The following is a 13,532-nucleotide window of genomic DNA, read 5'->3' as shown; positions in this document are numbered from 1 at the left end:
AATAACCAGACTTGTGCGTTATAATAAATCAGGCAGCTCCTTCTTCAGTTCAAAGAGAGTACAGTGGATGTCACCTGCCCACAGCTGCTGCCTGTAGGCCTGGATTTGGGATCCTGTCTGTATCCAGATCAGAGCTGTAGAGGTGGGGCTGGGGGAGTGAAAAAGGAGAGACTCTGGGGGAGCTGTGGAGTGGGGGTAGGAGGTGGTAAATACTGAACAATCTTGGGCTGGAGAACTACCAGTTCCAAGGATATTCCGTCTGGTGTGGCTAGTGACAGAGGGTTGGACGTACCCGCGGGAGGCTAGATAGGGGGTGGGAGCCGCTGAGGACATGGTGGGCAGGAGAGGAGGCCAGTCTAGACCTGGTGGGAGGATCACACTCGTTCCAGAGTGCAGTCAGGCCCAGAGCCCTTCTGTCTCCTGGAGCCCTCTTCCAATGACGGCCAAGGAGCGCTCAAGGGCCAAGAAATCCAGGACCGCCTGGGGGCAAGAGAGGCACCTGACTCCCCACCTTAAGGTCCCGCTGGCTGGAGGTGGAGGCCTCTCCTCCACACGGAGACGTGGCTGGCTGGGTGTCCTGGGCGCAGCCGAGCGTGAGCCGGCGGGTTTGGAAGGAGGGGCTAGAGGGCAGCGGGGTCGAGGGGTGGACGCGCTAACCCCTGCTCGGCGACGACCTCGAGGCGCCGACCTCCTCCACCTGCACTCCGCGAACACTGGCGTTTCCAAGTTCAAATCTCCGAAGCGACCGCTGGCAGCAGGCGAGCCGGCACCGGGCTCCTCCGTGACCCCGCGAGCCGGGGCGCAGTCCGCCTCCAGGTGGGGGCCGGACCCCGCGAGGGCCGGGACACCGCGCGGCGCTCCTCCCTCGGGCGCCCCCAGCGCCGCGGGCCGCGGAGGAGGAGCCTCGCCCGGGCCGGCGTCGCCCTGGCTCCTCCTCCCCGCGCGGGCCCGGCCCTTCCTCCCCGGCGTCCAAAGCTCCGGGTGGCCGCGGCCGAGCCGGGAGCCGAGCGCGCTGGGCGCGGCCGTCCCGCTGCCGCCGCCTCCGAGCCCTGAGTGCGCCCGCGGCCATGGTCCCCGCGGCGGCGCCGGGCGCTTGAGCCCCGGAACGCGGTGAGCGAGGAGGCCGCTCCCGGGGACCCCCGCCCCGCGGCCTGGGGGTGCGCGGAGGCCTCGCGCCGCCCCCGCGCGGTCGGCAGGGCCCTGCGCGCCCAGGGCGGACCCCGCACCGGGACCGGCTGGGGCTCCCCCTTCGGGGCCGGGGCGGGAGCTGTCCCCGCGCGCGGGGCGCTCCCCGGGGACGAGGCGGGGAGGGGGCGGCTTGGCGGGCGGGAGGAGGGGCCGGTCCTGGCGGCGTGGGCTGCGCTGCCGGGGCGGGGGGGCGGGGATGGCGGCGGGCGGGGAGGATGCGCGCCGCAGCCCCGGAGAGCCGCGCTTTTGTACGAGCTGGCTCCTTACATATGGAAATGACGCTCGCGCGGGTCCCCAGTCGCGTCCTTTTGAAGGACGCCCGCCGGAACCACGGCGCCGGCTGCGAAGTATTGTCCCGCGTCTCGAGCCCTAACAAAGCGTCCTCCTCCGCTTTGCAGAGCCCTGGAGGCCGGCGGCCGGCGGTGCGGGCGCAACGGAGAGGCCGCCGGAAGGTAGGCGAGGACGGCGGGGGCCGGGACGGCGTGCCGCCTGCTGACAATGGGGTGTCTGAGGGCTCCGGGGGCGCGAAGGGCAGGCGGGTCGGAGACGCAGCCGCATCACAGGGTGCCGGGGACCGGGGCGGCGCAGCCGGGTCTGGGCTCCTCCGCCGCCCCGCGGTCCCGGCCCGCAGCCGCCCGCTGACAGCCGCTACTGTGCGTAGATCCAGGAGCGGGCTTGAGCCCCGGAGGCAGCAGAAGGGTGGTGGTTCTGTTGCCTTGTGCCGCCCAGGCAGCCTTGTGATTGAGCCGCTGAAGAGGAACCGGTGTGGGGAAACCGGAGGCGCTCAGCCGGGGCTCTCTGAGCGGCGGAGAGCTGTTCGGGGCCCTTTAAAGGGGGGCATCGTAGCAGGTGCGTGGGAGAAATGCATATAGAAAGACTTTCCCAGTGCAGTGACTGAGAACTAAGGGGAAAAGGACAAAATGACCTGCAGTTTTTGCCTGGAAGTCTTGATCGCCAGACCGGCGGAATGAAGAGTGGAGTGCTGCAGGAGAAGCTCCCAGGGTTCCCAGGGCTGGGCTTCTGCGGCTACCAGGCCGGTCCCTGACAAAAGGACAAAGCTGATGGAACACTTTACTGCGGAAAGCTCTTTCTGTGAAGTTGAGGGAGAGAGAGGCGTTTTCCTAGCCTCAGCCCTGACAAACCGGGGTCGGAGGTGCACCTAAAACGGGTGGAAAGATTGCCCTACCGTGTACCTTGCTAGGACAACTTCACTATTATGAGGTCCTGTGCCTTCTTTACTTAACAGGGGCAGAGGAATTCCTGACATGGACTTGCCATGCAACTTCTATCCTGAATTTATGAAATCAAAACAGATTGCCTAGTCTTTTGTGACTGACATGGTAGCTTTTTAGGGTTAGAACCCTGATACAGTCCGTCATGCATATGGGCTGAGCTCCTGAGGCCATGGAAGATTTCTCAGTTGGGCTCCCTTAAATCTGTTGACAAAAATTTATGTCTGCTTGTTTGCAGAGGCTTGACAATTTACAAGGAAATATATTTTTCCTGTGTCAGCTTAATTTTATCTTGAATCTTCTCTAGTGGCTAGCGTATTAGTGGATGACCTGAAATAATGGCAGATCTTGCTCTGGAGTTGGGGGGGGGGGCGTTGTGAAGATTTCTGGACTGTGTGTAAAAGTAACATCACAGGCTGGCTGAAAAGCCAGTTTGCTGTCTCTTCAGCTGTTGTCAGTGTTCTTAGGAAGGTGAGGTGAACTCCTGGGGAGTTCATTTGCAGGTTTATTTTCACCTGTTTTCTGGTGATTCCCGCAGGGGAAAGCGTTCTGAACTGCAGTAGGGATAAAAGGAAGGACTTACAGATGTTCCAAATGGGTTGGGCATCAATAAAGATATTGCCAAGGCAGGGGAAGGCTTTACAGGAGCAATGGAAAGGAAGCCATCAGAGGCACAGTCTTCGCATTAAAATGTCAAGGATCAGCCATTTTAATAGGCACTTGCTCAGAATGGCCTGGTGTCTTTCTTGTCTTTTTTCATTTTAGATATGTGATGACCCTTAACATCAAAAGATGTTAACTGTCACAGAGGGGAGAATAGGGCCCCAGTGAATTCTGAGCAGCCACCTTAATTTAATAGGCAATATTCTTATCGTAAGTCAAATGTTGTTAAAATAAATTGTTTTAAATGTCACTGCAAATGACTTTCTAAACTAACATTTCACCAATCTTGATGCTTCCATTTTATGTTGATAATGAAAATACATTTTATCAGTCTTACATTGATAAAGGGTTGGCAAGTTGAGCCAGAGCATTTTAGTGGGATTCAAGCAGCCTAAAGCCTTTTCAGGAGGTTTATTTTTATAGATGCCAATTCATCTGTAAGCCAATAAATTATGTGGTTTGAATTCTGGCTATTGAACTTACATCTGTTGGGCAGGAGCTTGTGGAGAGACTGAGGCTTGCAAAAAGATGTTTTTATCTTATTTACAAATGAAATAGAATTTTTAAAAGATGGGACTATGCAAGTGAGCAACTTTTTTTGAAATTAGGACACTTCTTTGTTGCAGTTTGTATCAGCAGCTAATCATTTATTCAAGCTTTTCGATGGAACAGTTACAAAGTATTTACATCCTAACGTTCACATAAAAAACAAAGTTGGGAAAATATTGTTTATAGATGTGAGAAGAGAAGCTCTTTAGGGACTGTGCTCATAGCTGCAGGCATTCTGAATTAATTCCGGTAAATATGGCTCAAGAAGTGAAAGTTGTCATAAGCAGTCTCTTTTAAGAAAGTAACAAACATGTAGCTGTTTTCTGCTTCTACAATTTTACTTAGTAGCTGATTACAGGTTATTGAATCTACAATGTGCTAGGCTAATGATTTCGTTCCTCCAGCTGCCCTGAGTAACTACTTGCTTGGTAACCCACCTCACTGTTAGGTTTAACAAAAGCTTGGGTTTGACCCATCATTCAGGGTAGTGAAATACTAAAACTTTTTTCAATGTTGTAGAGTAAATGCTAGTAGGATATTCTTAGTTAAATTCAGTTTAATAGTGTAGTTGACAAAGGTTATTTTCTTTCAAATTTATGTAATGTGACTTTTTTTCTGTGCAGTGGCATTTAAACTTTTGTGTTGTGTCTCAATGGCATGATATTATTCTTGGTGATACCCTGGTGCTTGTGGTATGTAGCTAGAGGCGAGGTGCTGTCTGAACCGAGATGAGGCTACCTGACAGCAGCCGTTTTGATGAGCAGCGGTAGTTTCTGGCAGAAATATCCCTTACAGATATGTAAGCAGAGACAGTCGCTTTTCCTGTTAAGCTTTTACTGAGCTTGAATTTATTCTTGTCACTTTCATTTTATACTGAAATGAATCCAAAATGTTAAGACTGGAGATCTTTGCAATTAGAGTGTTTGCAAAAAGAAAGAAAGAAAGAAAAAAGAAACATTTTAATTTGATCAGTGGCATTAAGAGGCTTTGACTTGCCAAATGGTGATAGCTGAAAGCGGGAATGAAAAGCTTTCCCAAAGCGGGGTTTGTCCACGTTCACCGCTTTCGTTATAAAGTAACTAAATAGTCACTTGGTGGTCACTGCCTGCTCTATGGACCCCCAACAGCTATGTCTGAACACAAACTTAAAAGCATCTATTATGATACCCAGGGAAAGCGGCTGAGCCAAGAGGGGCATCCAGACAGTCCACGTAGCTGTTCAGCTGCTGGACCATCTGGAGGGAAATAAAAGGCCTGGGCGAGGGGCTCTGGCATTGTGCTCATTTATTATTTGGTTTTCCCTTGCCAGACTTTGTCCCTTTTTCACTCCCTCTGGCCCAGAACAGACGTCCCCTTTGGCTGGGGTGCCATTCTTACAAGCTCCTTTCTGTACCTCGGATGCTGGAAAGTTCAGAAGTTCACGTACCCACTTCATGTTGGCCTTATGTTGGTGACTTCTTACTCCGCCTGCACCTCCACCTGTGTCTTTCCGGCCCCGGCTGGCACTGATTTCATCAGCTGGCGCTGCCGAGTGGCGCGCAGTAGCCCAGGTCTGTAATGGACATCCCCGTCGGGGTCTACGCATTTTGGCAGTCTTGTTTTGAGTTATTTGGAAGGAAAATGCTCCAAATAGTTCTCATTATGGGTGCTTACTGGGTGGTAAATGTTTTGATAAATGGCTCTGTGCATCTGCCTCTTAGTCAACTATCCCCAGTTAGAACTCCAAAATATTGCCCACGCTGGCCCTTCTATTCCAGAGGAATTATGAAGGCTTCTGTCAATGTGATTGGGATGGTGGATGGTGAAGAGAGGCCCCGCCTGTGGTAGGCTTTATAAAGCTGGAATTGTTCTTTGTGATTTGAAGGAGGGTTTGTCACTCAAAATTTCTTCATCTCCGAGTAAGATTTCTGTTACTGGTGGGGGTCCGTTAGGCTTTAACTCTGGAAAGCGTTGATGGCGCAGATTAGACATACTTAAGTATTTTGAGGGAGTAATTTAACAATAATCAATTTCTGGACTGTGCCCACTGTTGAAGATCCAGGACTCTTCCCGATTATTTTTATATAAAAAAAAATTATTTCTTCCTTGCCCTAAATCCCAAAGCTGCTTTGGAAAAAAGAGGGTAGTTATTCTGTATATCTCTTGTGCCTTATAGGCTCTAATTATTCAATAAACGGATTAGAGAGGTAGGAGGAAGAAACCCCACCCTTCCTCCCACTCCAATTGGGAGGAGTTTGTGGCCATCAGGTTTTCATGGTGGTTTCTGGTACTTGGTACTCAGAAGTTAAAAAAAAAAAATGTTTCTTAATTCCCAACTGTATTTCAGCCTTTCTGCTTTTGTTTGATGTGAAATTTGTCAGTAATCTGCCTTTAAACATGGAGATAGCCCCGAGCCTTACCTGCTGCCATTAACCATTTAGTAACATAATACTATTTATATATGTAACACCCGCCCTGTGCATTCTTGCTGTCTGTGAGGCATCCCACAGCACCTGTTCTGCTTCTTCGAAGGCAGATCTCTGTCTGGTTGACTTATAAGTCACCTTTCCTCAGTTTACCCTTCCTTGGTCAGTCGCTCCTGACTGGTGGTTTTCTCGATTCCCCTCTTGTATCAGCTTTCTCTGGGATTATCCTGTCACTTGTTTGCCATCTTTAACCCCCAGGACGGCCCTTCCAGATGGGTATTGTTACTCCCATTTGCTCAACAAGGGGACCTGGGAAAGTGTTCTTGTACAGATTCTCCTCCAAAGTCACATCCTGTAACAGCGCCGCACCCCCCCCCCCAAAAAAAACCAAATGCAGCTGAAGTTTATGGATTCATTGGCTTAATGACTAACTCCTTAGTCAAACTCCAGACAGTTCTGGATGCTGCAGTTTGGGAGTGGGTTCTGGCTTCTTCTGCTTAGTTACATCTAAGACTGAAAATGCCTTTGAAAAAAGGGTTGGATGGGGGAAGGAGAGGTGTGCTTGTGCAAGAAACAGGCATTTCAGAGTCTGCATGTGCTCCTTAAATCACTGTCATTCAGGGGGTTTCCGCTCAAGGGATCTCCCTACACTAAGTCAGTCCATGGTGTTTCCTGAGTCTCTGGTGTGAGGAGCAGACTGTACTATGCATTTGGGGGAGGATACATAAGAAATGAGTTGTGGACCTTATCCTTAAGGAAGTTTCTGACAAGCGGGGAGAAAAAAATTCTTGCACATGAAATTGCTCATGAACATTTGGGGGATAATATCAACTAGTAAAGATGCATTCTGTGCCAAAGAAGGACTGACAACTTGTCACCATATGCAACATAATTTGGATGTTTCCGTATGCTCATTTGTTCCTCAGAGTTGGGGCTGTTTTCCCCGTTCAGTCAAAGGAATGTTTTCCGAAGCACAGCGTCTTGGGAAGGAGGGAGATGAAATAAAGAGATAAAAAAGGAAAGCTGCTGTGAAATGAAGGAGATTGGATTTAGCAAAAATCCAGTGACCTCCCAAAGAGCAGGGCCTGATAGCTTATCAAATTCACAGCCGTGGGTAAGATCAGGCCTTCACAGTACGTTCGTATATGCCCGTCTTTCATTGGTCTAAATGAACCAATCCCCACGCCTTAAAAATAGTTTAAAAAAGAGGAAATGTTAGAATTCTTTCACTTTTGAGTTTTTTTTTTTTAATATGCAAAGTCAAGTGAAAGCAGAATAGCTTGCCCTTTATGAAGTTGGTCGGATTATAGCCCGGGGGACTGCAGAGCTGTGGCAGCCCTGGAAGTCCCAGAGTGCCTGGGCTTTCTCAGCTCTTCGCGGACAGCAAACTGGCCGACTCTCAGTGAGTCTCCTGAGCCGAGCCAGCGTTGGACTTGTCTGAATCCCTAACTCCTGTGGCTTTGCTGAACACCTTGGTGTTTCTTTTCTGATGCTACGATGTTTATGTAGCACTCTCAGCTTAGTTTGAAAACATTTGCATGGTGATTAGTGAACCCAACAGACCAACCCTGGGAAGGCAGCCAGAGCCGGCAGCACCTTAATAATAGAAAAGCTGATAATTAGGAGAAGACCCACCCACCGCTCCCCCTCCCCCCCCCCCCCAGCCCAGGAGCCTGGACCTAAATGGTGCTACTTTGCTTTAATGAGTGACCCCAGTAAAAACTCAGGAGTGGCCGAGCTGTTTGAACCCACCTTGAGTCCACCTCGTTCTGCTGAAACTCTTGGGGTGCTCCTGGCTCTGTGTGAACTGTGGTGTTTGGACACTTGTCTGTGGGGAGAAAGCGGCACCGCCTAGGGCAGCGCTGATGGGTCACGGGAGCCTCTCGTTTTCAGTTCTGGTCACATTCAACACCTGCACTGTGTGTTGCCCGTGTGTCCCATCTGCTCTACGATCATCACCGCTAAATTAGATCTCTTACTCAGGGCTCTGGTTAGTTAAAGGCGTCGCTTTTAAAACGAGAACGATGACTGCCGGAGGCTGGGGGAGGGGGCAGTGGGAAGTGGCTGTGTAGTGGGTATAGTTTCAGTCACTCAGGATGAAAAACTTCTGGAGATGTGCTGTACAGTGCACAGTGAAGACTGTCCTGCACACTTAAAATTGTGTTAGCAAATTTTTGCTGGAATAGATTTCATGTTATGTCTTTTTTATCTTAGTAAAAAACGTATTGGCAAGATAAATGTGTTTTTGAAAACAGCTTTTTATTGGTTAAGGGGCTGGTTCTGAGAGCCTTGTTTCAGTGGCTGAGGTCACCGTCTCCAGGGTGTGTGTGGTGTTGGGCGTCCATTGCATCATGGTGAAGGGAGCTTCAGCCGGGCACGTTTCAGGGTTTCTTTCTTTCTTTTTTTTTTTTTTTTAAAGATTTTATTTATTTATTTGACAGAGAGAGACAGCCAGCGAGAGAGGGAGTGGGAGAGGAAGAAGCAGGCTTCCAGCGTATGAGCCTGATGTGGGGCTCGATCCCAGGACCCTGGGATCACGCTCTGAGCTGAAGGCAGACGCTTAACGACTGAGCCACCCAGGTGCCCCACATTTCAGGCTTTCATCAGAAGCCCCACCACATTAAAGATGAATTATTGGGCAAGCAACCCTCCCACCCCAGATTTCACTCTTAATATATGAGGTACCGAGAATTTCATGATGTATATTTTTAGCAGAAGTGATTCTGAGCCCACGTTCTAGGGATGCCATGGAAGGTGGAGAAACAAGGCCTGGGGTCGGGAGGCTGGAAGATGGATGAAGCAGGTGGTCTGGATCAGGGAGGCTCCCTGAGACTCTGTGTGAGTCATATGGTCTGTGGCTCCTCTCAGCCTCACAGTCTGAAAGCCCGGAGTGTTTTCCCCTTTCTCTAGGCAACTAGGCGTGAGCTAGAACTCCCGGGACTAAAGCGAGCTTCGGGACACAGTCTTCCCGGCACACCTCCTGTAATTGCACCAGCCACGTTAATTGTGCTGCTTTGTGTGGTACTCGGGTAAAAGGCATTGTGTCTCCTGTAAACAGGGGGTGGTTTGGTGTCAGACCCTTATCCGTCCAGCGCCTCTCGCTGCAAGCCTCCGGGCTGATGTGATGGGGGGCGTCTAGGCTGAGCGAAGGGGAACCGAGTAGCCGGGCCACAGGGGCGGGGTGCGACATCTGGGCAGGTGCTCTGGGGCCCGCCGACTTGTGCGGAAGCTCAGGCCACACGGCCTGTGGGTGCTACCAGTGAGTTTGAAAGGACCGAGTGTCGGAAGTGTCCTTTCACCTTCTGTAAGTCCAGGGCCAGGTGAGCTGATGGAGAACCGCTTTCAGTCTTGAGTTTGAGACTGGCCACACGCCCCAGGACGAGGCAGGAGAGGAGACTCCCTCATTCTGGTAACGATACCCCGCACGACCCGACCTGTGGCTTGTGGCCCTGACGGGAGTGCCCATGGGAGCTGGCTGCCTCCTGGAGAGCCCCACAGTCTTGTCTCCTGCCAACCTCCACCGAGGTCCTGGGCGGCCTGCACCAGGGGCTGCCGCAACCCCCCTTGTCTCTGTCCCACACAGGTGAGCGCCGTGGGCGATGGGATGGATGAGGCGGGGCAGGACCAGCATGAGGCCCGACTCAAGGAGCTGTTTGACAGTTTCGACACCACGGGCACCGGGTCCCTGGGACAGGAGGAGCTCACCGACCTTTGCCACATGTTGAGCTTGGAGGAGGTGGCCCCGGTGCTCCAGGAGACGCTTCTTCAGGACAACCTCTTGGGCAGGGTAAGGTCTGGGGAGGAAGGCGGGCCGCGGGAAGTGGGTGCGGCTTCTGTCGGGGGCTGGGGGCGGGGTGGGGGCAGAGCACGCGTGTTGCGACTTGCTTCTCACATCCTGGCTGTGTGTGCTCCTAGCCGTTAACCTGATAAACAGAAAGAGAAAATGTGATGGGCGGGACCCAACAGTGTGGCTTGCTCGGGTCATGGAGGGCCTGCTTGAATTTGTGCTCTGGAATAGAGGTGGGCCCGGAGCCTCTTAGACTAAGAGAGAAGAAGAGGCAATGAGAGCATGTTTTCCAACTCTTCTTCATTGTGGATCATTTTATGGACTCTGCATTCATCATTGGGGCAGAGGGAGGGGGCTGAAATTTCCCTTGAAGAGAAGGAAAACGCAGTAAGAAAATTGCCACTCACAGGACGAACAGATTGCTGTTACGACTTTTACTCCCAATAAAGCTATTTCTTCTGCAGATTGCTTCTGGGGTGAAGTATTAATTAAGCCTTTCACCTAGGAAATAAGACAGGAGGGTAAGTAACTACAGTGCAGACTCATTTAAAACCCCGCACGACTTGCTTCCAGCAGGGATATGCGTGTCTGCTGGTGGTGACTTCTGCATTTGACAACAAATAGTCATATTGTCCCCACAGATCAAGTCACGGAATGAGTGTAGGGTGAGAAGGGGCCTTTTTAACTCCTGCTGTGAGTGGGAAGGCTGTTCGATGTATCTCAACCTCCTATGGCCTTCAGTTCTCATAATTCTAATTAACAGCATCATTTGTACGGCTTTGAGTTGAGTCTTGCTGTTGATTGTTAGAGTGGATGAGAGGAAAATGGGCAATGCTGTTTGAACTCTGTTATTGTCACTGATGACACTTTGTAGACAATGGTTTTTATCATGTGCCAATTGAGGAAGGAGTTGTGAAATTCAGCTTTATTCCAGTGACTTTCTTTTCTTCGTTTCATTTTCACTGTCTCTTAGTTGCAAGTTGGGGTAAGTGACCTCAGAGACAGTCCTGTGTACTGGCTGTCTGTGACACGAGACAGACGGGAGTAGCAGTCATCCTGAAATTAATGTACAAAGGATGCTGTTCTCAGGGGCTTGGCACTATGAATGTCATGTCTAACAGGGCTCACACAGAAAAACAAATGTGAGATGTTTTACAAAACTGGGACCATTCCTGGTCACTCTGGGAGGGGGGATTAGCTGCCTGTGAATACATGTGGTCTCTAAAAAGTGCCGAAAATCTTGCTTCAGAAGCCACAGAAATGGGAGATTTGAGGATGACGTCATTTGGTCCTCATCGTGTCAGGCGCTCAGGTGTGTTTTCATTCTCTCTCAATCTCGAACACCTTGGGGAGCCCAAGGAGTCGAGTTTCCCTCTGTGGTCCTGGGGGAATCTCAGCCTTTTGATATATAAGGCGTAGTACCAAGACTGGGTCCGTTTCAGCGCTGATGAAAGCCTGAGAAGACCACACAACCTAAGGCTTCCTCGAGAGGTTGTCTCCGAGTCGGCGTAAACACACAACCCTCGGCTGTTAACGCATCGCGCCTCGGCAGCCCATTAACGGTTCGCTCTCCAGATGTTGCCCATCTTTGCCCTCGTGCGGCAAACTAAAATGGGGGAACAGTTATCGATTGATTTGTTAACGACTTGACACTATCAGCCTGCTTTGTACGTTTGCTATTTGCCTGTGAATAATGAATACCTAAGTGGTCTATAGCCTGATATTTACTTAGTGAGCCAGTGATAAAAGTTAAATAGATGTATGCATATTGATTTCATGTGGGAGGTCCCTGGTGACTGTCTTGAGAGCAGGGTTGGCATGAATTAATGCACTACTGTTCGATTTGCATTTTTTATGAAACTGAATTATTCTCCTCAGATGATCACATAAACTTGGCCATATGTTGTTAAGATACTCTATATGGTCTCTAATTTTAAATTATAAGGAAAAAATGCCTTAGAAATCATGGAAGAATTCTAAGCGCTGCTAACACCTTCTTGATATATTGAGTATGGATTGTAAGTTGTAAAATTATACGTTGTTTTCAATGCCAGTCATCTTTTCTTCTCTTTAGATGGTATTTATAGGAAAACTTGTAAGGCTTTGCAGTTTGGTTTCATAAACAAGGAGAAAGAAATAGTAGCATGACAAATCCCAATATATGCAACTACTCGGTAATTCAACAAATACGTGTTGTAGGGGGTCCTGCGTGTCAGGGTTTCTGCTAGTCTGTGGTATGGGGGCAACTTATTCATGTTTATCATAGACTAAGGTTTTCCGCTAAATTGGCTTCTGGGTACAGTAGTATCTAACAGCTTCCTGGGTGCCTAGGGCTTAAATTTATCTTTAAATTTTAATAATTTCTAAATAAAACTCCCAAGTTTACCTTTATTGGAATTGGGCTGAATTAATCATTTTTCCTTGAAAAAGAAATAAGATAAAAAGTATTGCCCTCCTCAATAAGAATATGAATATTTTGTTTATTTCAAAATCCATCCGTAATAACTTCCTGTTTTTTTTTTAAGCCTACTATTTCTTTTGACAGTAGTTAAGCAAAGTAACTGAAATTGACTTGCCATTTTCATGCATTTTACTCCTAGGCCGTTTACCCCCAAATTATATTTCAGTTCGTCTATCTGGTCTTGCATTATAACTTGATGTTGTATCCCCTGTGTGTGGTGTTCACTGTTTAAGTATTTGAAATGCCTGAGGATTGTGGATCACTGATTTGAAGGAAGCAGGCCATCGCTGTTGGGTGTTTCCTGCTACATTATCAAAAGAGCTCTATCCATATTTTTGTTATCAGTTAAGCACCTGTCAGGTGGGTGGGAGCTGAAGCCCAAGGCCAGGAAATCTGGGAGACACTGAAGAACTTCTAGTCTGGTGGGGTAATGTGCCTGGCAGCTGAACAGTCCTTTTTTTTTTTTTTTTTTTTTTTTTAAGATTTTATTTATTTATTTGAGAGAGAGAGCACAAGCGGGAGAGCACAAGCCAGGGAGGGGAAGAGCAGAGGGAGAGGGAGAAGCAGATTCCCTGCTGAGCAGGGAGCCTGACACGGGGCTCAGTCCCAGGACCCCTGAGATCACAACCCTGGCTGAAGGCACCTGCCCAACCGACTGAGCCACCCAGGCGCCCCCAGCTGAACAGTCCTGAGAGCAAATACTACAAACATACAAGAAACCAGAACAGCATTAGCTCTTTTTTTTTTTTAATGATTTTTTATTATATTATGTTAGTCACCATACGGTCCATCCCCGGTTTCTGATGTAGAGTTCGATGATTCATTACTTGCGTATAACACCCAGTGCACCATGCAATACGTGCCCTCCTTACTACCCATCACCAGCCTATCCCATTCTCCCACCCACCTCCCCTCTGAAGCCCTCAGTTTGTTTCTCATCGTTCATAGTCTCTCATGTTTCATTCCCCCTTCTGTTTACCCCCCCTTCTTTATCCCTTTCAGCATTAGCTCTTTTATTGAACCAAGTTTTCATCCAAACAATTGATATTGGTCATAGGTGCTTCCTGGTTTTTTTGTCTTTTATTTTTCATTTTTATTATTTTTTTAAAATTCAAGTTAGTTACTATATAACGTATTATTAGCTTCAGGGTGGAGTTTGGGATTCATCAGTTGCATATAACACCCAGTGCTCATTACATCAAGTGCCCTCCTTAATGTTCGGCACCCAGTTACCCCATCCCCCACCC

At 49.3% G+C, this 13,532-nt stretch overlaps 1 protein-coding gene across 9 annotated transcripts in view; it reads left to right on the top strand.

The window, feature by feature from the left end:
- The first annotated feature begins 973 nt into the window (after positions 1 to 973).
- The window catches only part of NIN (ninein), a 93,679-nt gene continuing 81,120 nt past the window's right edge, over positions 974 to 13,532 (top strand). For 8 of the 9 annotated variants that reach the window (XM_045798696.2, XM_045798687.2, XM_087859000.1 and 5 more), the window contains exons 1-3: positions 974 to 1,110; positions 1,587 to 1,640; positions 9,621 to 9,824. In XM_045798696.2, the coding sequence (XP_045654652.2) occupies positions 9,642 to 9,824 (183 nt within the window). In that variant the 5' untranslated portion in view covers positions 974 to 1,110; positions 1,587 to 1,640; positions 9,621 to 9,641. The remainder of the gene's footprint in view (positions 1,111 to 1,586; positions 1,641 to 9,620; positions 9,825 to 13,532) is intronic. The other variant, XM_087858998.1, reaches the window with a different exon arrangement.

This window comes from Ursus americanus, chromosome 35 (genome assembly GCF_024610735.1).
Source record: "Ursus americanus isolate L20-20 chromosome 35, mUrsAme1.1.p, whole genome shotgun sequence".
NCBI lineage: Eukaryota > Metazoa > Chordata > Mammalia > Carnivora > Ursidae > Ursus > Ursus americanus.
Note: the sequence above shows the minus strand (reverse complement) of the source record. Positions and strands in the feature narration are given on the sequence as shown.